The following is a 27,120-nucleotide window of genomic DNA, read 5'->3' as shown; positions in this document are numbered from 1 at the left end:
CACATTGCCAATGAGTACCTAGAGAGCACTTTTCTCATTCTGAAAGATGGATTCATCATTTAACCTGAGTTTAGGGAGGTTCGGTGCGTGTGCGTGTGTATTTCAGTCAACAAAAGGAACTGTATTGCTCTGTTGCGCCAAAACAACAAAGGGGTTTGTTCTACCTTAAAGGCTAACAGATTTATGATGTATTATGTACCCCTGTATTATGGCAGGGAGTGCCAACATAGCACCCATAGGAGTAATGGCACACTTGAGATCTTCCCCAGGTGCCCAGAAAGCTTCTGAGCTGCCTCACTCCACCCACATTGCCCGCTTGGTCATGAGGCATGAGAGCAGTTACCTTTTTCTCCCTGGTACATAGAGCTAAGAGGGACACGGGCGGTGCTTTGGTCTAAACCACTGAGCCTAGGGCTTGCTGATCGGAAGGTTGGCGGTTCGAATCCCCACGAGGGGGTGAGCTCCCGTTGCTCGGTCCCAGCTCCTGCCAACCTAGCAGTTCAAAAGCATGTCAAAGTGCAGGTAGATAAATAGGTACCACTCTGGCAGGGAGGTTAACGGCGTTTCCGTGCGCTGCTCTGGTTTCGCCAGAAGTGGCTTAGTCATGCTGGCCACATGACCTGGAAAAACTGTCTGCAGACAAACGTCGGCTCCCTCGGCCAGTAAAGCGAGGTGAGCGCCACAACACCAGAGTCGTTCGCAACTGGACTTAACTGTCAGGGGTCCTTTACCTTTACCTTTAATATGGAGCTAAAATAAGATGTTAGAAGAGTAGGACTTCCACTAATGTCCCCCAGCATACTGCCTCTGGTGTCGCAACCCCAGCTGAGCAATCAGGGGCTAGGAGTCTGCAAAGAACACTTGCCTGAGAGCAGAATCCATATACAAAGTTAGTCCAGAGGTCAGGGAATCCAGATGATCACAGAGCCCAGGACCCATATGGTTGGTAGGAAGCAGCCAAGTAGGGCCAGGAACCACAGGCACTATTGCTAGCATCTGAGTGCTGCTGAGAGCACTATTTATGGAGGATGAAGCCAGCTGGTTCTCATCAGTGCCTTCTACTCCTGTCCTTGAAGCAGTGGTGTAGCTAGCTGCTTGGGCACCCGGGGCAGTGCGCACGCCCTGCACCTGGGGGCAAGGCGAGCCAACCATAAACAGCCTCAGTCCGGTATACCTGAAGGAGTGTCTCCACCCCCATCATTCTGCCCGTACACTGAGTTCCAGCTCTGAGGGCCTTCTGGCGGTTCCCTCCCTGCGAGAAGCCAAGTTACAGGGAACCAGGCAGAGGGCCTTCTCGGTAGTGGCACCCGCCCTGTGGAACGCCCTCCCACCAGATGTTAAAGAGAAAAACAACTACCAGACTTTTAGAAGACATTTGAAGGCAGCCCTGTCTAGGGAAGCTTGTAATGTTTAACAGATTATTGTATTTTAATATTTTGTTGGAAGCTGCCCAGAGTGGCTGGGGAAACCCATCCAGATGGGCGGGGAATAAATAAATTATTATTATTATTATTATTATTATTATTATTATTATTATTATTATTATTATTGGTAAGCCAGGGCAGGGCACACTGCACAGAGCCTCGCTGCCACCTCCCCCTCAGCTATAGGGTGGCTGGGGGGGAGGCAGTGGGCACACGCAAGCCCCATGCTGTCGTTTCAGGCAGCATGGAGCCTGCAGGCGCCTAGCCACCTCATCACTTCCAGGAGAGATGTATGGCTTGGGCACGTTGCATGACCCTGCAATAAATGCCACCCCCTGCAGTGTGGCGCCCAGTGGAGTCATTCCACATTTTCTCCCTTCTGGCTGCTGTTCAGCAGGTGAAGCCGACTTCTGGCCCATGGCATCTGGTAAGGTAAAGGTAAAGGTAAAGGGACCCCTGACCATTAGGTCCAGTCGTGGCCGACTCTGGGGTTGCGGCGCTCATCTCGCTTTATTGGCCAAGGGAGCCGGCGTACAGCTTCCGGGTCATGTGGCCAGCATGACTAAGCCACATCTAGTGAACCAGAGCAGCGCACGGAAACACTGTTTACCTTCCCGCCGGAGTGGTACCTATTCATCTACTTGCACTTTGACGTGCTTTCGAACTGCTAGGTTGGCAGGAGCAGGGACCTGAGCAACGGGAGTTCACCCCGTCGCGGGGATTCAAACCACCAACCTTCTGATCAGCAAGCCCTAGGCTCAGTGGTTTAACCCACAGCGCCACCCGCGTCCCCCATGACATCTGGTAGTAGACAACTATTGATAGCCATATGAATTTGTCTAATGTAAGAAGCCTGTGGTGTTCTTGAAATGTTAGGGGTGCTCAACAACTTTGGGGGTGTCTTGGTTTTTACTGTTTGAAATATGGAAATGCTATGAAATGCCCCAGATTGTACAGAGAGTAAACAGACTTGGGGAGTTGGTGGGTGGATCAGAGCAATCAGGAGCATGTTCAGCATCTGGCAATGCCTCTTCCACCCCAACTTTCCTGATCTGTTTTGAAGTTTATGAATGCTGTTGGTGAAGAAGGTAACATGCAGAGGCCTCCTTAGACAACAAGTAACTCTGGACTGACGAGACACCATCATACAGGATTTGATTGAATTTTAGGCACTGCTTTCGTAGGTTTTAATGCTGGCCTACAAACAACTGTTGCGGGCTCTTTCTGTATGGTAACTTTAGAACGTAACTCATTGTTCTCTGCTCCAAACGCTTTTGGTGGAACTGAGGAGGCTATTAATCTTAATAGCTTAATATTCCCCCATTCTCAACACTATCATGCCATCAGCCCACTCAAAAAAACCAATTTCCCCAAGGGACTTTTTGTAGACTATGTAACTAGACAGTCTGAAAAATTGGTTAATTGGGCTTATAGGCGTTTTCCAGCACTAGGTGTGCAAAAGCCAATTAAAAAATGTGGCCAGCTGAAGAAGAGAGATGCTTGCTTGTTTAGACATCAATCACGGGGTATGGCTGCAGCATGACTCTGGAGTGAGGAGAAACCAGACCTGGCCTGTGTATTCTCCAGGTCAAGGTCCTCCAAGTCAGCAGCAGAGGCTGGAGGAACCAGGAGAACAGGAAAGAAGTCCTGCTTTGTTACTTCCTTCCTGCATTCTCCCTGTAACATGCTCTTGAGCTGCCAGTCGTCTGTTCCCAGCCTAGTGACTCTCCTCAATCGGGGGACCACTTATCTCGGTGTTTCCAACCATGCCAACGGTAGTACCGTATTTTTCGCTCTATAAGACACACCAGACCACAAGACACACGTAGTTTTTGGAGGAGGAAAACAAGAAAAAAAAATACTCTGAATCTCAGAAGCCAGAACAGCAAGAGGGATTGCTGCGCAGTGAAAGCAGCAATCCCTCTTGCTGTTCTGGCTTCTGGGATAGCTGCACAGCCTGCATTCGCTCCATAAGACGCACACACATTTCCCCTTACTTTTTAAGAGGGAAAAAGTGAGTCTTATAGAGCAAAAAATACGGTATTTAGAATTCTGAGAAAGTGCCATGGGTACCGGTCACAAAATGGCTACCCTGGGGGTGTGGCATATCACAAAAAGGATGCCGTGGGGGTGTAGCAAAACACAAAATGGATACGACCTTCTTCATGCCCCATAGCAGATACTCAGGGGTACACTGTCAACAGCAGGAACTGCATTGGCGACCCATGTCTTATGAATTGCCAAAAAAGAGGGCACAGATTTGCATAAATGTTGTGCATCACTGCAAATTCAGAAATAAATATCATCATTTAAACAGAGATGGGAGTATATTTCACCACAGTTTGGGTGCTAACTGTTGATGGGCAACTTCAAGAAAGATCTCCTTTCTGATGATCTTTTATCTTTAAACTGGATGTGGTTCAGACAGTTCATTAAGAGAACTCCTTCGTATGTGAAGGAAGATACATCCTACTTCCTCAACTGTTGGTTTTCGATTCCTTTAGGATAGGCTTTCTGATGTGTGGGAGGGAAATGAAAGAGAAGTGAGCTTCAGTTGCTGTCTTCTTCCGAGCCGAGTGGGAGGTTAGACAGATGAGAGAGAGAGACTGATGGGTTTGTTCGCTGGAATGTTAATGTTCTGTAACATTTAATATATGGTGCTGTCTGTGGGCTTTGGCGACTCTTCACTTTATTAGCTCCGTGTTATGAGCAAGTCCCCAAAGAACCACACTGACATTTCTGCTGGATCATTTACATTCTGATGGTACTCAGTGTCATTCAAGCAAATTAAGCTTAAGTACTCTGAAGAATCAAAAGATGGATTCAGATCAGAATATACTATGGCGAGATGTGTTTCTGTTTCAATGACAACTATTATTTCCGAATTTGCATCTATACATATGAATGACCATATGCACTTTTTATTCAAGTACAGTACATGTCCTCTTTTGTCTTCTTTTCTCCTTCTGTGATGCAATTCTTCTTTTGAGGAGATGCATTAAGTGGCCACCCCATCAGTGGGCCAACTTCATTTCCTTAGAGGAGCCTGCCTGTGCTACTGAAGTTAAATGGAACATATCATGTGCATGAAGAAAGAGTAGTAGTTATTGTTTTAAAAAATTAAACCACATTATGACAGAAGAACCAGGGCAGGGATGGAGAACCTCTGGCCCTTTTGATGTTGCAGGACTACAACTCCCATCATCCCCTGATCAGGGGAGCAGGGCTTATGGTACTTGGGAGTCCAATGTCATCTGGTGGGCCACAGGTTCCACATCCCTGAACCTAGAGCTTGTAGCCTGTGATTTAGCACTGAAGAGGTTAATTTGGGGCAGCCCAAATTAACCCTCCCTTACAAATTTAAGGAAGAGGCTTGCCCTGCCCTGCCCTGCCCTCTAGTTTCCTCCATTCAGGGCAATGGATTCCATATATATATATATATATATATATATATATATATATATACACATACATTTTTATTGATTTTTTAACATATCAGTTCCAACAATCATACAACATATCTTCTCATCTTATACAATGTTTTAGACTTCCGTCAACACCTCTATGATTTTCCGTTCTTTATCACTTATTCTGCATTTCTTAATTTCTATATTGCATTTAATTGTCTTTAACTAATAATTCTTTTCATAATCTTTATTGTAATATTTCGGATAATCCACTTTACAAAACTTCTTGCAGTCCTACTAGTGTAATCAGGGTGATGGATTCCACCTGCTGTGTGGCACAACACACTGAAACAGGAATTTTGGAGGAAGGAACAATTTTGAGACTTATAGGGTACATGTGTATATAAAGGTGCATATCACCATCATAGTTGTTATTTAAACATTAGGCACCTATTACTTAAAAGGTCTCAAAGTGACTTATATTATACCAGTGGAAATACACATAGAACGGATACAACACACACAACTGCCACAGGAAGCTTTGGCTTAGTTCAACAAAACCACCTCCGTCCATCAAAGGCCAAAAAAAAGGTAAGTCTTTACTGGCGACGCCGAAATGATGTCAGCAAAGTTGTCAAGTGGACCTCCCAGAGGTAGAGAGGCCCGTTGGTGTAGTCTAATAGCTGAGATCTGGCAATATCTTATTCAAAGGCCTTCCTAAATAGAGAGCCACAGATGGCCATATAGTAGCTATGCAAGAATGGGCAAGGCCAGATTACCCCTCCATTGGTCCCATCTAAGCAGACCACTAAGGTTTATGGAGCACATAAGAGGGCACATTCAGTTTGGGAATTTTGTCTGTAGATTTTCATTCCGATAGATATGCATAACTTTTAAAGCCAGTTGCCTAGGCTTCAGGATAGGGCGAGCTACAAGTCTAAATATAAGAGAGCAGCTTCGGCAAGTGTCTGCAATGGCAAATACACACTTTCAAATGCACCGCCACTTTCCACAGGAATGAATCAACAATCTCTTGATGGGCCTTCTCCCTGCAACTGGTGAGTATTAAAATAGCGAATGACTGACACCTGCAGGTTGAAAAGAAAATTCCAAGTATTATTTGATGATCATAGGAAACATACTTTTTACCATAGGTTGGCCATTGCACAATGTTTTTTTGAGTTATGAATAGAGTGTCAACAATGGGCATCCAAAGCCCAAACTAGACAAGACACTAATTGCATGAAGAAGGGTCATGGCTCATGCAGAAGGCCTCAGGTTCAGTCCCCATCCTCTCCAAGTAGGGCTGTAAGAGACCCTTGACTGAAAGCTTGGAGAGCCACTGCCAGCCTGCGTAAATGAGGCTGAGGGAGATAGACCAGCAGGCAAATAGCAGGCAGTCCAGAAAGGGTTGTTTTTCAAAGCTCTTTGATGCTGTTGTGGTCCCAATCCGCATTACCCCTCACCATATGCATTGGAACAAAGTCTTCCATTGGTATGAATTCTTTTCGGCTCATCTTTCTGGTGCGTTGGACCTGCCCCTTTGCACACATGTACAGACGAGCATTGCAACTTCTTATTTTATTCTCTCTTCTGCTTGGTTTTAATTTTGCACCATAAACCACTTTGAGACCCCTTTGTGGAGAAGTGACTAATGAATGCAACATCTCTGAATTCAGCAGCACTTAGCTCAGAGAAGACACGCAATGTCTGCTCAGAAATAAATCCCATTCGGTTCAATGGAGCCTTATTCTCAGATAAGCAGGTGCAGCATTTGAGCCCAGCAGACATGTTAGCGCATACAGTGGTACCCCGGGTTACAGACGCTTCAGGTTACACACTCCGCTAACCCAGAAATAGTACCTTGGGTTAAGAACTTTGCTTCAGGGCGAGAAAAGAAATCGTGCAGCAGCAGCGCAGCAACAGCAGGAGGCCCCATTAGCTAAAGTGGTGCTTCAGGTTAAGAACAGTTTCAGGTTAAGAACGGACCTCCGGAACGAATTAAGTTCTTAACCTGAGGTACCACTGTATATACTTTCTGGGCAAGAGTCCACCTCAGGAGATGGACAGAACACCATCCCTAGCTGGAAGAGGTGTAATATTGTTATTATAAGATATCAATATTGCGCGATGGTAGGGTTAGAAGCATGGCTGGACAGCTCAGCTGGTATAGCATGAGACTCTTAATCTCAGGGTTGTGGATTCCAGCCCCACGTTGGGCAAAATATTCCTGCATTGCAGGGGGGTGGAATAGAGGACTCTTGTGGTCCCTTCCAACCCTGCAATTCTCTATGATTGATTTTAGTTCTCATGCTGAAGGCTATTCATAGATCTAGGCCAGTGTGGTGTAGTGGTTAAGAGCGGTAGTCTCGTAATCTGGTGAACCGGGTTCACGTCTCCGCTCCTCCACATGCAGCTGCTGGGTGACCTTGGGCTAGTCACACTTCTTTGAAGTTTCTCAGCCCCACTCACCTCACAGAGTGTTTGTTGTGGGGGAGGAAGGGAAAGAAGAATGTTAGCCGCTTTGAGACTCCTTTGGGTAGTGATAAAGCGGGATATCAAATCCAAACTCCTCCTCTTCTTCTTCTTCTTCTAGGCATAGCTGTCAACCTTCCCTTTTTGTGCGGGAAATTCCCTTATTCCAGCACCATTTCCCGCTGCTATCCCGGATTGTTAGATATCCCGTAGACTGTCCCCAGAACAGGTGAGGCTGCTGATCCCTTATTTTTGAGGCTCCCAGGGACAGGTGAGGCTGCTGATCCCTTATTTTTGAGGCTCCCAGGGACAGGTGAGGCTGCTGATCCCTTATTTTTGAGGCTCCCAGGGACAGGTGAGGCTGCTGATCCCTTATTTTTGAGGCTCCCAGGGACAAGTGAGGCTGCTGATCCCTTATTTTCAAATCTGAAAGTTGACAGCTATTGAGCTAGGAATTCACTATAGGAATCCTGCATTGCAGGGGAGTTGGACAAGATGATACACTTCTATGATACAAAGCAGAAATAACCCCAGGGAAAGCAATGTGTGTGTTCTGGGGGAGCAGAAAAAAAAAACTTTAAATCTTGAAGATATTTTAGTTTCCTGTTAACTATGCTGCTTCGGTAACAAAGTTAATTAAAGTTTATATTTTATTTTCTTCAGTAATGCTTTATTCTGGTTTGTTTTATTTGATGTTTTAATGTGGTTCGAGGTCTCTCTTAAAAATATAAAGCGATATGCAACTGAAACGAACGACGGTATACAAATTCAATAAATAATGATAAACAAACAAATAAAGCGGCCTTGTTCCCTCAGGCGAACCCTTCAGCCACGCTGCAATTGTTACGTCACAAACAAAAGGCCGTTTCCCGCAAAGCACCATGGGGCTTGTAGTTTCACAGCGGCCTGCGGCGGAGACGTAAAAGCGACGCGGCCGTGACGTTGAGCGTCCGCGGCTTTAAAAGCCCCCAGCCCCGCCCTCACATTTCTGGCGTACTGATTTAGAAAGGAGGGAGAGGGTGGAGGAGGAGGAGAGGACGATCCCCATTGGTTCTTAGGAGCGTTCTACTCCCTTGGCTCTCCGAGGCTCCTCCCGCCCGCGGGGACCGGAAGCGACGTCGCGCGGAGGGGCGGGGCTCCCGACGCCCGTAACGCGGAAGCGCGCTGTGAGGAGACGAGAGGGAGGAGGAGAGGCGAGAGAGCGGGCTGAGCGAAGGTCCAGCTTTGGGCCGCCGCCGCGTCGCTCCTCAGGAACCGGGGGCTGAGGCTGTGTGAGGGGCGGGGGGCGCCGCCAACCGCCGCCCCCGACCCTTCCCACCCCACCCGGGGGAGCCTGCCATGAATGTGGACGTGGAGTTCCACATTCGCCACAACTACCCCTGGGCCCGCCTCCCCGCCAGCGTCAAGCAGGTACGGACTGACCCCTCCCGGCACCTGTAGAAAAGCGGCTCTTAGCGCGCTCCCTATTAGAACTGACCCCTCTGGCTTCCCGTACCCCGCCAGTGGCCATCGGCAGAGACCTCCGCCACCACTTTCGCTTCCCCTTCTGGGTAGCAGGAACTATGTGGGATCTCGCCTCTGAGCGCGACGGGGGCGGGCAATGGACCCAACTTGGGACATTGATATCAGTGGGTCTGCTCTCCAGTAAAAGCGGGGTCGGATAGGTGAATTCAGGCTCCTCGGGCTCCGCTTTCGAGCTTTGCTAAGAAGTCCGAGGTTCCGCCAGGGGCGAAGGCTTGAGCCCCCTGCTAAGCCCATTCGGGTTTTTTAATGTTTTGAGCAGCAGAACTTGAACCCAGCTCTCTTCTGCTCCCGAGGCTAGTGGGTTTCATGTTACAGTGGTACCTCGGGTTACAGACGCTTCAGGTTACAGACTCTGCTAACCCAGAAATAGTACCTCGGGTTAAGAACTTTGCTTCAGGATGAGAACAGAAATCGTGCAGCAGCGGCAGCAGGAGGCCCCATTAGCTGAAGTGGTACTCCAGGTTAAGAACAGTTTCAGGTTAAGTACGGACCTCCGGAACGAATTAAGTACTTAACCCAAGGTACCACTGTACCGCTGCTGCGCGATTTCTGTTCTTATCCTGAAGCAAAGTTCTTAACCTGAAGCACTATTTCTGGGTTAGCGGAGTCTGTAACCTGAAGCGTATTTAACCTGAAGCATATGTAACCCGAGGTACCACTGTACGAGCAAAGGAATTCCTACTAAACATCAGGGTGGGGACTTTTGGACAGTGGAACAAACTCCCAGGTGAGGTGGTAGGTTCTGCTTCCTTGGAGGTTTGTTAAGCAGAGATTGGATGGCCATCTGTCATGTATGATTTAGTTGAGTTCCTGCATTGCAGGGGGTTGGACTAGATGACCCTCGTGGAACCTTCCAGCTCCACAGTTCTGTGATTCTAAGTCCATTGCTAGTTACCCCAACGTTTAATTCATTTCAGCAGTGTAGTGGGGGAATGGGGAGCGGGCTGATCTACTTCAAATTACCCTTTTCACACCTGGTGTGTAGAGACTTTTTCCTCCTAGGTACTTGTTTGTTCATTTGTTAGCTAAAAGCATCTCTGCACTACTATCTTTCATGTGGATGCTACATTGCAATAGGAGCCAACTTAGGAGCAATAGGGCTGTGGGGGCTTTGACCCCCGCAATAAAATATTTGAGGGGGCCGGACCCCAACAAGTTGTTGGGCATTCCCATTTAAATGGTGTGTGTGCACTGTGTCATGTGAATGATTATGCGTGGCAGGACTTATCTGGCCTCCCCCCGGTATTTATTCAAGTTGGCCCCCCATACAGCGGTATCCAATATACAATGTTAGATGTACCACAAAATGCAGTAAATAAAACAACCTGATAAGACTAAAATGCTAACTTTTCTTCACCCTTTTCTCCTCTCCCCCAGTATTAGGACAGGTAGTGCCAAGTCAATGTTTGTTGTCTAGCTTGTTGAACTTTGGCCCACCCTCACCTGCTCAAACTTCTACAACTTTTCAGCCAACCACATTTTTCCTGCAGGCAGTTGTATGCATATTGTGATTAATTTGAACATGGGGGTTAACAGAAGGTAGATGAGGATCTACAGCACTAGTAGATCTTTTGCAGTAGATCTGAAAGTGTTTCCTTTCATCCTTTTTTGTAGAACATTGCATTGGTATTGTAATAAAATGGCATTGATCAACTTCAGCAAAACCTGTAGTGTATTACAGTACACGCATACATCAATCACATAAGAAGGAAAACTGAGTGGAGACATTGTCAAATAATTGAATCAGTGGATGCATTGCCAAGGCTTCAACTATCTGTGACATAGCCCCTCCCTAAGTAAGCATGTGTGGCTGGAGGTCTGATATTACTTCTATTTACCTAGGTAATATATGGGAACCATGCCAATACGGAATTTTCCATTTTTTAAAGCATTTGCAACAACAACGCTCTAAATTAGGTTGCTGAAGTGAAGAAACCTTGGAGAGGAAAGGTAGAAGTGGATTTTTGTGTGAAAGTGCAGTGAACTCCATTCAAATGCTAAAAGCAAATTTCTGGTGCGTGCTGAGGGACACCCTGTTCCTTGTTTTTTAGTGCATGTTCAGTCCCCCCCTGTAGCTGACCCCAGTTGGTTGACATAGGATTGTAAGCATTTGTTTAAGTTTTATTCAAAGTAAACTCATTGAAATCAATGAGCATTACTGAGTTAGGTCCATTAATTTCAGGTGGTCTGATCTGAGTTACTTAGTTGAATACCACGGTTCTGAAGTCTGTGCACCCTGCTGTAGTCTAATGCTATTGTTCTGTTGTACCTGTTTATTTTAAACTAAGCTTTCCTCCAGAGAGATAAGGGGGGCACATTTTTTTCTTCAGAAATGTCCTGTGATGTAGGCTAGTGCAGTGTTTCCCAACCTTGGGTCTCCAGCTGCTGTTGTACTACAATTCCCATCATCCCTGACCATTGGTCTTGCTAGCAAGGGATGATGGGAGTTGTAGTCCAAAAACAGCTGGAGACCCAAGGTTGGGAAACACTGGGCTAGTGAACACCCATAGGAAATGAAGAATTGAAGATGCGTGTGCGTGTGGTCTAGGGCAACACTCTAATTGCTTTACACTGGTTTTTACGAGAATAAGCCGCATATGAACATATGAAGATGTCTTGTGATATAGAGCCTTAGCGCATCTAGCTCTGTATTTTCCTTTTGATTGGCTGGCAGCCGTTTCCCAAATTTTCCCTGGCCTTCTTGCTGGAGGTGTTTTTAACTTGTGATGCCAGTGGCTGAACATGTGAGCTTATTTCTGCTAAACATGGGATCTTCCACTGAGCTACAGGATGCCTCTGACCTCCCTCAAAAGCCACACATAGGAAAACATTGTTATCTATCACTTGCAATTTGCCTGAAATGTTTGATATGCTGTATTGAGATTAAAATACGAGGCAATCTGCCCAGATACTCACAGTCTTATAGGCACAATACAAAAGGAAAAAGCAGTGGTGTGGAAAGTTCAAGCACTGATTACCGTATTTTTTCGCCCTATAGGATGTACTTTTTCCCCTCCAAAAATGAAGGGGAAATCTGGGTGCGTCCTATGGGGCGAATGCAGGCTTTTGCTGAAGCTTGGAGAGTGAGAGGGGTCGGTGCGCACCGACCCCTCTCACTCTCCAGGCTTCAGGAAGACATCCGCAGCCTAGGCAGCTCTGCGGGAGTTCCCGCAGGGCTGTCTAGGCTGCGAATAGCAGTCTGCTTCCCGGAGCGCCGGGCGCTCTGAAAGCAGAGCGCTGGGCACGCTGAAAGCACAGCGTCCGGCGCTTCGGGAACACATCCACAGCCTAGGCAGCCCTGCGGGAGTTCCCACAGGGATGTCCAGGCTGCAGATAGCAGCCTGCTTCCCAGAGTGTCGGGCGCCCTGAAAGCAGAGCGCCCAGCGCTTCGGGAACACATCCGCAGCCTAGGCAGCCCTGCGGGAGGGCCTGCAGGGATGTCCAGGCTGCGGATAGCAGCCTGCTTCCCGGAGCGTCGGGCGCTCTGCTTTCAGGGCACCCGGCACTTCGGGAACACATCCACAGCCTAGGCAGCCCTGTGGGAGGTCCCGCAGGGATGTCTAGGCTGCGGATAGCAGCCTGCCTCCCGGAGCGTCGGGCGCCCTGAAAGCAGAGCGCCCGGCGCTTCGGGAACACATCCGCAGCGTGGGGAGCCCTGCAGGAGTTCCCTGGAGGGCTCCCCACGCTGCGGATAGCAGCCTGCCGCCCGGCGCGCAGGGCACCCTGAAGCAGGGCGCACCGCGCGCCGGACAGACGTCTGCAGTGTGGGGAGCCCTGCAGGAGTTCCCCGTAGGGCTCCCCACGCTGCGGATAGCAGCCTGCCACCCAGCGGGCGGGGCGCCCTGAATCAGAGCGCCCCTCGCGCTGGGCAGACATCGGCCAGCCCCACAAGCTCGGGGGACAGCAGGGAGGCGCAGCGCCGCCATCCCACTGTTCCTCAACCTGGTTCGGTTTCTCCAACCTGCTTTTTGGGGGGGAAATAAAGGAAAAAAATTTTTCCTTTATTTCCCCCCAAAAAAACTAGGTGCGTCCTATGGGACGGAGCGTCCTATGGGACGAAAAATACGGTACGTGAGGGCAAAGCAGAGCTCTTCCCATCTCACATTAGGGTAGGAATGAGGAAGCTGTAGCTCTCCAGGTGTTGCTCAACCCCAACTCCCATCAGTCACAACCAATGTGGCCATTAGTCAGGGATTATTGGTGTTGTAGTCCAGTAGTGTCTGGAGGACCACAGGTTCTCTATTCCTGCATTAGGGAAATGATGGTGTATTAAGGCCATAGGTACCTGCACAAATCTGGTGGTGGGATGGTCCTCTCTGTGTCTCATTTGCCAGTCCCGGGCAGGCTAGTAGATTATTTTTCCAGGCTGATCACTTTTTGTGGGCTTTTTTACAAGGCTAATGTATTTCATAGTTTTTTGCAGGAACTCTGTATTGATTTTGTTGGTTAATGATTTGTAGAACTACAAAAGCACCACTTTTATGTGTATATGTCAGACAATTCATTTAACACTTAGTTGTTGGTCTAAGCCAAGTTGCTTGATAAAACTCTTGAAGGGCAGTCTTATAGTTCAACTTTCAGCAAGCCTGAGCTATAAATTTACCTATTGGGCTGAGGATCAACAACTGGTCCAGCACTCAAGATCGACCAGCATGAGGAGGTTAGGACCCAGCACATCTGCAGCTGAGCTGGCTTAACTCCCTCATCCTTGGCTCAGATGGAGGTATATGAGCTCATCCTGGCTCAGCCAGTCCTCAACTACCTGAGCCAAGCCCAGCAGATCTTAATCCAGTGTAAGCCCTGGAAAAGGAGTGTTCTGTGTTTGGGACCAGAAAGGGAAGATGTACACTGGATCCTAAGCCTGAGCAGCTCTGTCATGTGACTTGGCATAAGATAAGATGGTAGAAAGGGTGGTACAACTCTAAACACTAGTTTAAAGGCTTGTTTTATCTCTTCCAGGCTTAGGTTGACTCAGCCAGCGGTAGCCTCACTGCTGAATAGAGTGTGGATCTGGTGTAACTTTACACCAGGTTAAATTACACCCGTCTGTTCTACGCCAGCTTCTTGTGTACAGGAGTGCTCCCTTACTCATTTCATTAAATTTCTATGCTTTGTCTCGTAGGGGCTTGGAAACTCACAGCGAGACTATGAAAAGCAGGTTGTGCTCTATAGTATTCGCAATCAGCTACGGTACCGAAATAACTTAGGTGAGTAGAGAAACAGAGTGGGGGAAAGGGCTTTTGAAAGCAGATATTGTTGTATGTAACAGCTACATCAGAGAAACCTGTCCTCAGCTGGAATTCAGTAAAATTGTACTACCAGTACTGGTCATTTTTGTATTAATTGTATTAATAAACACTTTAAAGTGCCAAGAAAAATAAGAAGGAAATTATCAGGGGAAAGGGGGACACCAATGAGATGGATGAACAGGGCAGCTTCAGGAAGTGTCCGGAAGATTGCATAGGGCCATTCCTCATGCCACAGGCTGCCCAGCAGCCCCGTAGAAGCTCACTCCAAAATGGACATACTTCAAGAGTTTTGCTAGTTGGCTGCCTTCTTTTTCAGACTGGATTGTTGGGAACTAACTCGGTGTCAAATAATGATATTGCATTTGCAATAGGAATAGTATGTGGCATAGGATGTCCTCTCTTTTGTGCCATGAAGTGCAGCATACTTAAATAGCTTCCTCTCTTTGCGTTCTCCCACCCCCCCTTGTGTGGATCCACAGAGCATGCTCCAAATCTCTGCGCAAATGGAGCTTCAGCTTTGCTCTGGATCCTGTCCCAAGTTCACACCCCGTAAAATTCTTAGCATTTCTAACTGATTTGTGGAGACTGTTGCTACAACCTGCTGACCCTTCTTTACTCTCCCAGTCAAGCATGTCAAAAAAGATGAGCGCAGATACTACGAGGAGCTGTTGAAATACAGCAGAGAGCACCTCATGCTGTACCCATACCACTTGTCTGACATCATGGTGAAAGGCTTGAGGATAACCCCCTTTTCGTATTACACAGGAATAATGGAGGTGAGTTTAGATAAATGCTTAAACAAGGCATTTTGTGCGTCCCAGGAGTTTATGGCGTTTCAGCGTAACCTGATGCCTGCCAGCTGGAGTCACATGCCCATTATTGTTAGCTTTTTGCCAGGCTGCTGTTGGTAATCAGCGGCAGGAAACGCAGTCACCATTTGCAGTGGCATTTTGGGCTTGCAGCCAAATTACTCTGATGAAGGAGCTTGCAAACTTCTATTCAGAGAAAGCAGCAAACAGCGCTTGAGTCACCTCTCAACATATGGGAGAAACAATGTGTAGCGTTGTGCAGATTTGATTGATAATTGCTGGTAATGTGTAGTTTGTGCCCTGCTGCTTCTAGTGAGAGTTTTGCCACTGAATTCCACAAAAATAGGCTATTTTTGCTTCCGTTCCTGGACTGCAGTAGAGCACACTTGGTTACTGGTATTGCTAAAGCAGCATTTTGTATGGAGCAAGTGGAGCTTCTGTTATATTTATTCTCTCCAGTCCTTCCTTCAGTGAGCTCAGGGGGGTGATTTATTCTTGGTCTGCCATTCTTCAAATGCATTTCCGTTCCGTTACAACCTTTTGCTACGCTGCAAGGTGACTGGGTCTAGAATTACCCCTTTGTGTTGAACTAACGACCTTTAAAGATACCATGGAAGAGAATAATCCATTAGTTTACTGGGTGACTTTGGGCAAGCCCTCCCAAGGTGTTTGCACAGGTGAAATAGAAAGGGGAAAACCTATGTACACTATGTCCTTGGAACACCGGTAAAGATCCGTAGAAATTTATGCAGGGCAGCTCCAGAATCAGTGGCATGAGGATAGTGAGGTTCACATGCCTCCTGTGCCTCAATCCAGCAATCTGTTCTGAGCATGGGACCTGTGCCATTGTAGAGATGGATCACTACAATTCCACCCCCATTTTTCACTCTCTCTGCTCCCCCTCTCGTCTCCAAATGTATTTTAGTGAGGGAAGCCCTGAAATGCATTACTGTTGTGTTCACATCATTTTTCTCAGTTGAAATGAATAGGACACACTCTGTGCATATCTAGATCTGGTTGTAGTTTTTCCTAAAATCTACTTCATTTTGTGCATATTATTTTAGGTCCTTGAGTTAGAATTTTGTTTTCACTAGGTTACATGCAATGGACTTCCATTTCCTCTCCTTTCCCCTCCCTAGCAAGCAAGCAAGCAAGCAAACAAACCAAACAAGCAAATGGAGAAACACAAAGCCTCCATAAACTGGGGTTTGGGTGCAAAGTAGTTTTCAAATATTTACTGATGTAGCATCAGTGCACAGTTGTGAAATGAAGAAGTACAGTGAGTCAAGCTGACACTGCAACTTTTCCTTTTCCTTTGTAAAGGATATAATGAACAGTGAAAAAAGCTATGATTGTTTGCCCAACTTTACTGCTGCAGACTGTAAGTATAAGATTTCATTCTGCTTCCACAAGCTAAACAAATTTCCATTTGGAAAACGTGTTTTAAGGAAGTCTAGTTTTAAAAGCACAGCTGCATGACAATTCCTTTTTGCAGTTGTAACGTTTGTTTAATTGTGGGGATTACATGCCTGATGTTTGAAAAGAGAACAAAAAAAGATACTGATGAAAAAAAATACCCCAAACCAGTTATGGAAACAAAACAGTAACCCACAAGTTAAGCATGTGCTTTTCTAATAATTACTTGTTGCCTCAACAATAGGCCATAAGAATTGCATTTACATAACTTAAAATCGTTCCACTTTACCCATTTAGCAGTGCAGCACATTAGCTTTAACAGACATAGCTGTTGGCACAGTAATTCTTGGGAGTAAATGAACCAGTGTGTAAATTACAATGTCTTTATCCTTCCCATTAACTTTGTTTTCTGAATTGCTGGCCTTTCAGCTACCAGAGGGAGACAGTGATAACTTCAGATGAGTTGCTCACTTCTGAGGCTACCCATCTTCCAGTTGTCACTTTTGATGGTGTTATTACAGAGGCAGACCAAATGATGACATAAATAACCCCTTCTCGCTGCACCAAATGCCCACAGTTCCAATACAACTGCTAAGAGAGCGATCCTATACACAAGACACATTAAACAAGCTGACGTTAAGTTACGCCAGATCCACCTGCCATTCAAGAGGAAGACCGCTGCTGGCTGAGTTGGCCCAAGTCTGTCAGAGGAAGAACAGGACTTTAAAATAATATTTGATTTACACTACCCTTTTTGCCAGAACACAAGGCTGATTTGCACAGAGTCAGGGTCCATCTTAAGTCCCCCACCGCACCCCATCCTCCCTCCACCATGCCCCCATAACACCTGCCTTTTTTAGGGCCTACACTAGTCTCAACTCAGGCTGAGCCAGGAAGACCAAGTTAATGCTACTTTTCTGGGGCTGGGGACTTCATGCCAGCTGAGCATGACTGACCTGGCGACCCCTGCATCCTAAGACGCTCATCCTGGCATATCTTCCCATAGGTGTGGGCCCTAAGATTATGGGTTGCCTTTGATAAAAACTGTAACAAGGGCATGCATTGTCTGGATCCTCAGGGCTGCACAGGGCTTAAGAGGAAGCAGTTTATGTTTCCAGTTAATCTAATAATGTTTCCATTTGTGAGGGTGCTTCGGATGGAATTTCAAGGCATCTTTCGAGTCAAGGATGAAAATATTTAGGGCTAAAACTGTATGATGTAAATGTGTGATAAGAAGAAGATAGCTCAGGACAATATGCATGCTTGTAGAGAATACATGAAAATTATTTAGATGTATATTTTTCTTTATAAAATGCCCCATTTAAATGCCCCATTGGGGGGGCATAACACATCCAAGGTGACTCACAGTATTATAGAAGTGCAATAGATCCTAAAAACAATTGAATATAACAGAGGCAGCAGCATTATGAGTTATTTAAAAGGCCAGTTAAAAACCAATTGGAAGAAAAAATAACCGTTTGTGAAAAGATACTTTGAAAAAGGCGCATGTTTTAAAACCTTTTAAAAAATCTGTGGTGTGGATATTAAAGGGGAGGACCATAATCTGGGGGCCACCACAAGACTTGTGCCTGCCCGGATGAGTATTTCCAATTGAATAGCAAATGGCAGGCTTCAAATTCATCTTCTCATAGATGATGCATCTACCAGCCTTTCTGAAAATTCTGCTGTTTGTCTGCAAAGCAACATACGAAAGCAGTACTATGCAATAATGTTTCTTTGGCTCAGAATAGTTTTATAAGTATAGCTCTGTTTTGAGGCACTTAAAAACTTCCTTTCCCCCTCAGGCCTGAGACTTCTTGGCATAGGAAGAAACCAGTACATTGACCTAATGAACCAATGTAGATCATCCAAAGTAGGTGTTCACGGTTCCCCTCCCTCCTCTCTTCTATGTGATCTAATATTTGGACAAAGTTTGGTTTTCCAAAGTGTGGGTTGCAGCAGAAAAATTAACTAGTTGTATACTGAGGGGAGCAAAACCCAGTGGCACCTTCCATAAACTTCGTAATCTGGTATAATGGGTCATTTGCGCCACTGATCTCCAAAAACCCTTCTGGATTGCCTTAGTCTCAAGTTTAACATCCTCTGTAATAGAAAATGGTACACAGTGTGCAAAAGGTGTTATTTCCGGGTGCCAGAGGTTATGCATCATAAATATGCAGTTACCTTGCTTCAGAAGCTGGGAGAGCCCAAAGAAGAGCCTCTGTTGAAGAGATGAGTACACAGGAAATACAGGTGGGAAAAAGCCAGCCTTTGGTCCTCCAGATGTCATTGGACTCAAACTCCCATTAGCTCCAGTTCATGTTGTAAAGGGTCAGAGATGATGGGAGCTGGTGTCCAGCATCATCTATGGAGCCACAGATTCACCGTCCCTGATTTAAGGCTTTAGCATTAGCACTTTTGAGCTGTGCTCTGAAAGGAACCAGTTGAATTGGGACTGGCAAAAGCTGCTGTATTCTGAGTTAACTGTAGTTTTCAAGCAGTTTTAAAAGGCAGTCGTGTCCCATGTATAACATATTGCAGTAATTCGTTCTGAACGTTACCAGAGAGCCAGCGTGGTGTAGTGGTTAAGAGCGGTGGACTCGTAATCTGGTGACCCGGGTTCGCTTCCCCGCTCCTCCACATGCAGCTGCTGGGTGACCTTGGGCTAGTCACGCTTCTGTGAAGTCTCTCAGCTCCACTCACCTCACAGAGTGTTTGTTGTGGGGGAGGAAAGGAAAAGAGATTGTTAGCCGCTTTGAGACTCCTTAAGGGGAGTGAAAGGTGGGATATCAAGTCCAAACTCCTCCTCCTCCTCCTCTTCTTCATCTTTGTCTTCGTCATTAAATGGATGCTCTGCAGGCTTTCGTAAATTATCAATGCCAAGCTGTCATCTCATCTCATTCAGTGTATCCCTGTTCTGTGTGCTTGATACATGTAAAGTGTATAGCAAGCGGTTCTCACCTGAGTTTGCAGGATGTGATGAAACGTAGCGGAAGAAAGCAACCCTCTAGAAATGTTAATCTAAGGGCATTGAGGTCTTCATAGAGCAAAAGCAGATCCATGAATTGTGTCCAGAGATTTATGTGCAGCTGCTTAGAGTTGGCATTATAAACAGCAATCATTGAGTGCCTGGCATCCATTACATGTCTAGAGTTGTGTCATCAGTCGTGGCATTCTTACCCTAGAGTGCATTATGTGAGCTTAACCTTGATATTGCAGAAATGCAAATAACTGTTTTTTAAAAAAACCAAAACTTTCCCCTCCCCTTGGAGTGTGTGTGTGTGTGTGTGTGTGTGTGTGAGAGAAAGAGAGAGAGAGAGAGAGAGAGAAATACAAGCAAAAAACAGAACTGAAACATCTTTCTAGAATCTAAGTCTTAATTTTATCCTGCATATTTTTTTTATAAAAAAGCACTGAAAGAGTCTGTAAATTTATTGCACAACCTGTTTCTCAGGATGAATGATGAAAAGTGGCACAGTTCCCCTCCCCATCCTTGTTATAGTACGTTGTTTGAGAGGGTTAAAGACCTGAGTGTGCCATATCCAGAAATATGAGCATTTGTTAGTTACTTCTGCTTTATAGTAATTTGGTTACTTCCTTGTTGTCTCTCACGAATGTAACTGTACCCCTTCAGAAATTCTTCAGAAGGAAAACTGCCCGTGATCTGCTACCCACGAAGCCAGTTGAGATTGCAATAGAGCCATGGTGGGTGGTGCAAGCTGGTTACATCACAGAGGACGACATAAAGGTATCTTCACACAAAAACCCAAAAATCAATCAGTCTGCATAAATGTCAGGCAGAAATCCTGTACGCAATTACTTGGGAGTAAATCCATTTGAACACAGCGGAAATTGTTGTCGCTTAGTTATGTCCGACTCTTCGTGACCCCATGGACCAGAGCACGCCAAGCACTCGTGTCTTCCACTGCCTCCTGCAGTTTGGTCAAACGCATGCTGGTAGCTTCGAGAACACTGTCCAACCATCTCGTCCTCTCTCGTCCCCTTCTCCTTGTGCCCTCCATCTTTCCCAACATCAGGGTCTTTTCCAGGGCAGCGGAAATTACTTCTGAGTAAATTTGTTTAGGATCACATTGCAGGTTATATACTTTCGCTTCACCCTCTAAATCAGGAATGTGTGAATACTTACTGCCACTATCACAAAAAGTTCTTGCGTCAAAGGTATATCACACAGTTACTTTGCAGTTACAGCACTTACAGTATTTACAGAAAATGGGTCAAGTTGCCTTATATTTTCAGTCTGTGATGCTAGCTGTGGCAGTCAAAACAGCATCCAACATAAGGGCAAGTAGGACTCCTTAAGTGTTCATGGAATGACACATAATTCCATTTTAACAGCTGCCTGCAGGTGCAAACCTGCATCACTGTTAAGCAAACAGTGCTTGTCTGGTGACTCATATGATGGTTCTGTTTAGTTCTCATGGCTGAAGACCATTTATAGATCTATACTATACGAATTTTTAAAAGCAACCTAAGTTAGAAGCTGTAACCACATCACAGGAGAGTGAATACCGTAATTATGTATTACAGAAGAAGTATTTCATTTTTGTCAGTCGTCCTCCTGCTTCCAGACATTGGCTAACCCTGAATTCTAGCTCTCTGATATTTTTCAGGGGTGGGTCATCTATCAAAAAGTTTATTCTGGTACTTAATTGCCGCTTGATTAACCTACCAAACAAGCTCTCTGTGTAGTTGTTGTACTTCAGCATTGTCAAACTTTTCAAAGTTTGAAAGCTGCATGGAATAATAAAGACCTGTCAGTTACTCCAAATGTGTGATTTAATATGTACTTTTCTCTCTAGATTTGCACTACCTCTGAAAAATCTGCTATTGATAAGATCATCGATTCAGGTCCTCAGCTTGCTGGATCTCTGGATTACAATATAGTTCACAGTGAGTTTTGCTTTGTTTTGTTAAACAGAAGAGTAATAAGATATGCCTGAGGTTATAATTTAGACGGTGGCCAGAATCCAAGCAACTTTTGCAAGGGATTCACACTAAAGCAGTGAAATTTTTGCTTTTTGTTACTAGAGCTATGCTATGCTGTATCCCAAATTTCAAAAGCAGTTTTGTCGTGTGGAATTGGGAGTAGTTTCATAAGTTGCCTGAATCCTGACCAGTGTAACTTCTCTTGAGCCCTGAACATTTTTTATTTCCTCCCACCCATGCAAAGCTGTAATCATGTTAGTTAAATGTACATAAATTGCGAGTTACCTGTATAACACATATCGTGAGTGCTCCTCATGCAGTTTTGTGGCACATGCTTAGCTTCTATAGTGCTCTCTATGCGTAATGGTATAATGTTAAGTTTGATGGGGTTTTTGTGTTTTTTGTATAGTGACATTATTTTTCTTTCTGTAGGCTTATATAATAAAGGCTTTATTTACCTTGATGTACCAATATCAGACGACAGTTGTATAGCAGGTAAGTATGGACTCGCTGCTTTCAGAACAAAGATCCATAAAGGGTGCTACATGTTCAGGAGCGGATTGAATAGCAAAGTTGTGACAAAGGAGGAGTTGGAGTGTGGATGAAAATGAGACTGTGTGTAAGATGAGGGTTGTGATGGTTAAAAGTACAAATTTCCATTTGTTTTGCCACAACAAAAATGCAAAATAAGATTGAATGGCAGCACTTTTGTAGGTACCTCAGATGTAGACCTTGGTGTTAAAAGGGATTTAAAGTGTGATATGTCTGGTAGATGTAACGGTAAAGAGACGGCCGTTAAGTCCAGTCATGAGCGACTCTAGGGTTGCGGTGCTCATCTCGCTTTATTGGCCGAGGGAGCCGGTGTTTGTCTGCAGACAGCTTCCGGGTCATGTGGCCAGCATGACTAAGCCGCTTCTGGCGAACCAGAGCAGCGCACAGAAAAAGATCAAAGTATCTCATTAGCTTGGTGTGAGTCTCTGTTCTCTAGGTTAGATTCCTTCAAGAGAGAGAGATGCAGGAATAAACATTTTAATGCTGATAATTAATAAGCAAAAATTATATATACTTAAATATACATTGATGTGTGTGTGTGTGTGTGTGTATATATATATATATATATATATATATATATATATACACATTTTACATACAATACATATATATATATTTATACATCAAAATTATATCCTTGAATCGCAACCTTAAACATGGCTTCTCTTTTCAGTTCCCCCACTTGAAGGTTTCGTTATGAACAGAGTGCAGGGTGACTATTTTGAAACCTTGTTGTACAAGATATTTGTTTCAATAGATGAACACACAAACGTGGCCGAGGTAAGTCATTGTTTCAACATTTCTCTGTGCCCTGCTTCCAGGCATCTGTCAGGAAAAGACATGCTAAATTAACTTCATGCGAACTCTCCACATAAGGGGGGGATTGGGATTCTGTTTGTCTATCCTCCCTTGGCTAATGCCTAGGGACGTGTGCCTAAAGCTTAGCGCTACTATGCCTGACTTGCGCAGGTGGCAGAAGTTTGTGCAGATGAACGCATTGTATTTGATTTTTGAGAATTACCAGTAACCTTTTCCTTTCTATCGTTTCAGCTTGCAAATGTCCTGGAGATAGATCTGTCACTAGTGAAGGTAGGCCTCCTGTATTGCTGCTTAAAGAGTGGGCGGGGGGGGGGCAACCCTTCGTTGCACACATTTTTTTTATCTCTTTTGAAATTGTGAAACAAGAATGCAAAGTGCTGATTTGCAAATGTTGTCTTCACTTTAGAATGCTGTCTCCATGTATTGCCGGTTAGGGTTCGCCCACAAAAAGGGCCAAGTAATAAATCTGGACAATCTTCATGCATCATGGCGGAATGTCCCATCTATAAACAGGCTGAAGTAAGTATGTGTTCTGCCAACAACAGACCTGGTGCCTGAAGCCAGCTTCCCAAAGAGCACATCCTTGGGGATCCTGCCATCTTCCATTCTGTAGACGTGACCAAGCCAGCATAGATGTTGCTGGGAGTTGTGAACATGCTGGGAATGAGGGCTTAGGAGAGCACATTGTTGCTTGAGACTGTGCCCTACTTTGTGATGCCCAATAGATGTGCATATTGTTAGGACCTCAATATCAGTGTGTCTTGTGAGTTGTACTATTTAAGGAAGTCAGGATAGTCGTGTGCATATAAACAACTGGGAATAAATACAATTGAATTTAGTGGCTCTTAACATTTCAGTAGGGACACGCGTGGCGCTGTGGGTTGAACCACAGAGCCTAGGGCTTGCTGATTAGAAGGTCAGTGGTTCGAATCCCCGTGACAGGGTGAATTCCCATTGCTCGGTCCCAGCTCCTGCCAACCTAGCAGTTCGAAAGCACGTCAAAGTGCAAGTAGATAAATAGGTACCACTCCGGCGGGAAGGTAAACGGCGTTTCCGTGCGCTGCTTTGGTTCGCCAGAAGCGGCTTAGTCATGCTGGCCACATGACCCGGAAGCTGTAAGCCGGTTCCCTTGGCCAATAAAGCGAGATGAGTGCCACAACCCCAGAGTCATCCGCGACTGGACCTAACGGTCAGGGGTCCCTTTACCTTTACTAGCTTTTCAATAGCCTTGCTTATTATTAGCTAAAAGCCACCGGTCCTTGTCAAAATAGCTTAATAAAATAATAATGTGACATTAATTTACAGCCTCACTGATTAAAGCTGGAATATAAAGCCTAAGATCCATGACTCGAACCAGTTTGTATTTGCCCAGATTCTGGGGACTTCCCTGGCTATAACCTGCTTTCAAATAGTGCTTCTTCCCAGGGTCACAGCATCAGAGTTGCCAGGGCTTGAGAGAGGGATGTTCTTACTTACGGACTCAAGTTCTGCTGGTGCTTCTGGTCGGGCTGCTGAGGGAAACAAGAAGCTGGACTAGATAGGCTGTTGGTCTGAGCCACCAGGTCTCTTCTTATTACCCTTGTTCCCATTCTTAGAACTACTTTGGATCCACAGAAGATGCTGCTGTCCTGGGAGAGCTCAGAAAGCAGGAGTCCTGTACAAGAGGCGGGATCATCTGCTACAGATACCGACACAAACAGCCAAGATGATCCAGGTGAGCCGTTGAGCAAGTGGTTGCCGATCTAATAATTTTGTGTGCATTGCAGCGCATTCCTTTTTATGTTCTGTATAGGTCAGTGCCTGTCATTCACTACTGTGGCATTCTGTGGTCTGAATAATGTGGACTAGAGCTAGGCTACACATTAAAACATTTGCTTGAAAAAGCAGCTTGCTCCGCATGTGGAAAATCTTTAAGGCCCCTATTCCAAATGGCTTGTCCCTGCAAGCAAGGAAATCTAGAAGGGGTATAAGTGGGAAGAATTCCCCCTGTCCCACATGCAAGAAAGGAAGAGCCACTAAGCTGAGTTGGAAAAGAACCAACAAGGGTGTAGATGATTTTTATAGAGATACCTTTCAGCATTCATTTTTATCGTTTTGAGGTGTACGGCTTTATTCCACTGTTAAAAGATGTGCATTGGTAGATTGAAGCTTTGCAGAAGGGAAATATCCTAGCTACGTGCATAAGCTGCAAACATTGTTCAGATGTTTTTGGTGAACCGTTCTAGGGTATCAAAGGTGACCTGCCCCAGCATGATGTCATCCAAAGCCCACGGCATAAATAAAACCCCTGTCCCGTTTGAATGTGGCCAGAGTTGTTCATGGATCTTTGAGATGGTGAGGTTTTTTCCACTCATAAGTAGTCGGTTGCCTGACATTAGGTTAGCAAGCCTCTCTGTAACATCACAGTAGTTTAGCCAATAGCACCCATGGGGATTACATCACTTCAGGCCTTTCTCAGATACTTCTGATGTCTCTGGAGGTGGCACACTGGCAGATGTAGCACAAACCCGCTGCTAAATAAGAGAAGGTCAGCTGATGACGTCAAGTGACCCTGGGCAAGCCAAGGTGTCAAAGGTTCAAGAGGAGGGCAGACTCAATGACAGACACAATGGCCTGATTTGCACATCCTGCTAAGCCAAACCATGGCTTATTGCTGGGGTCGGCAAAGTTTTTGTGGCTTGGGCTGGTTCACGGTCCCGCAGATGCCACGGTGGGCTGGAGTGCGGGCACGGAGGAGGCGTGTTCAGCTTCCCATTGGCTGCAGAATCTTCCCGTAGCCAATGGGAAGCCGGCCAGAGTCACGGAAGGTGGTCCCCGCTCTGCTCCGCACCGGTTTAGCGCAGTGCACAGGAGCCTTCCGAGTGGGCAGCAGGTGTCCCCGAGAAGGCGGAAGTCCTTGGGCCGGTTAAATGACCCCCATGGGCCGCTTGTGGCCCATGGGCCTTAGGTTGCTGACCCCTGGCTTAGTGTGAGGATAAGATCAGGGCCGGCTTTGTTCTTCCTTGGTCATTTTGCTGCTGAGCAAAGCTTAGTGTTTCATCCAAACCTGGGTTTGTGGGTCAGCACTCTTCAGGCTAACCGTGGGTTTTAACCAAGTTTGGTTATCAGTTTACAACTCATGGTTTGCCCAGGAGAGCTGATTTACAGGCCTGAGTTTGGAGGACACGCTAAGCAAAACCATGGCTTACCTCAGCTCATCACATCAGCTAAAGGAGTGGAGAGGAGAGGTGCAACCACAGTCTTAGCATGATGTACAAAGCAGGCCAGCATGTTGCACTGTTGTCAAAACTATTTAAGATGGCAAATCTCTGTGTGTGTTTGCTTCCTTAGCTGATACTGCCAGTGTGAGCAGCTTGAGTCTGTCCGGTGGGCACACGAAGCGCATAGCCTTCCTGTTTGATTCAACCCTCACTGCCTTTTTAATGATGGGGAATCTCTCACCGGTAAGTTTCTTAGCTTCTCAATATCTAAGTGTTAAAATTCTTTAAAATATTCTTTTAGTTTTTTTTGATAAAAACTTTTTTAAAAGCAAGTTTTTAGATAAATTCTTTATCAAAAAGATAACTACAGTGGTACCTCGGGTTACATACGCTTCAGGTTACAGACTCCGCTAACCCAGAAATAGTACCTCGGGTTAAGAACTTGGCTTCAGGATGAGAACAGAAATCGTGCTCTGGCAGCGCATCGGCAGTGGGAGGCCCCATTAGCTAAAGTGGTGCTTCAGGTTAAGAACATTTTCAGGTTAAGAACGGATCTCCGGAACGAATTAAGTACTTAACCCAAGGTACCACGGTACAGTCATATTTTTTTATAAAAAAACCAAAGAGTCCTGACTTGTAGGAAGGGAACGCAAGGGGTGTGTAGTCTGTATTCCTACGTCTTCGTTGTGAACGCTTATTGAATACTGGGTAGATTCATAATAATTCGAAACTCAAGGTTTTGCAATTTTACCTTCCTTTGCAGAATTTGAAAAGTCATGCCGTCACCATGTTTGAAGTTGGGAAGTTGTCAGATGAGTCTCTGGACAGTTTCCTTGTAGAACTTGAAAAGGTAAATAATAGTTGGTTTGTTATTGTTAAAGGAGGGTGGTAGTCAACACAACCTTTGCATGAGCAGTCAGGCTATATATAGTTAAGTTGGTACCATCTTGCATTAAAGGCTTTGGTAAAAAGGTAAAGGACACCTGGACAGTTGGGTCCAGTCCAAAGCGACTATGGGGTGTGGCGCTCCTCTCGCTTTCAGGCCGAGGGAGCCAGCGTTTGTCCACAGACAGCTTTCCGGGTCATGTGGACAGCATGACTAAACTGCTTCTGGCGTTCTATTTATTAAAGGCTTCACAGTTACAGCACAAAAGCGTTCAGATTTGAAAGAGAAATTTAACGTTAACCTTCAAAATAACTTATATGTTGGAAGCGCATTTTTCTTACGAGCGTAAATTTGAACTTTGTCAATTCACCTGGAGCCATATAAGTCACTTAAGGGGCTGGATGCAGCCCAT

At 45.6% G+C, this 27,120-nt stretch overlaps 1 protein-coding gene across 1 annotated transcript in view; it reads left to right on the top strand.

Annotated features, from left to right (window-relative positions):
• Nucleotides 1–8,203: 8,203 nt before the first annotated feature.
• FAM91A1 (family with sequence similarity 91 member A1) overlaps nucleotides 8,204–27,120 on the top strand; it is a 36,447-nt gene continuing 17,530 nt past the window's right edge. Inside the window, exons 1-14 of the mRNA XM_083621968.1 lie at nucleotides 8,204–8,716; nucleotides 13,953–14,037; nucleotides 14,704–14,855; nucleotides 16,212–16,269; nucleotides 18,110–18,177; nucleotides 19,939–20,052; nucleotides 21,125–21,215; nucleotides 21,684–21,746; nucleotides 22,477–22,583; nucleotides 22,854–22,892; nucleotides 23,029–23,141; nucleotides 24,218–24,336; nucleotides 25,953–26,065; nucleotides 26,586–26,672. Of these exons, the coding sequence (XP_083478094.1) occupies nucleotides 8,645–8,716; nucleotides 13,953–14,037; nucleotides 14,704–14,855; nucleotides 16,212–16,269; nucleotides 18,110–18,177; nucleotides 19,939–20,052; nucleotides 21,125–21,215; nucleotides 21,684–21,746; nucleotides 22,477–22,583; nucleotides 22,854–22,892; nucleotides 23,029–23,141; nucleotides 24,218–24,336; nucleotides 25,953–26,065; nucleotides 26,586–26,672 (1,281 nt within the window). The 5' untranslated portion in view covers nucleotides 8,204–8,644. The remainder of the gene's footprint in view (nucleotides 8,717–13,952; nucleotides 14,038–14,703; nucleotides 14,856–16,211; nucleotides 16,270–18,109; nucleotides 18,178–19,938; nucleotides 20,053–21,124; nucleotides 21,216–21,683; nucleotides 21,747–22,476; nucleotides 22,584–22,853; nucleotides 22,893–23,028; nucleotides 23,142–24,217; nucleotides 24,337–25,952; nucleotides 26,066–26,585; nucleotides 26,673–27,120) is intronic.

The sequence above is a fragment of the Podarcis filfolensis genome (genome assembly GCF_964270895.1).
Source record: "Podarcis filfolensis genome assembly, chromosome: 7".
NCBI lineage: Eukaryota > Metazoa > Chordata > Lepidosauria > Squamata > Lacertidae > Podarcis > Podarcis filfolensis.
This window is presented reverse-complemented; position numbering and strand designations above follow the sequence as displayed.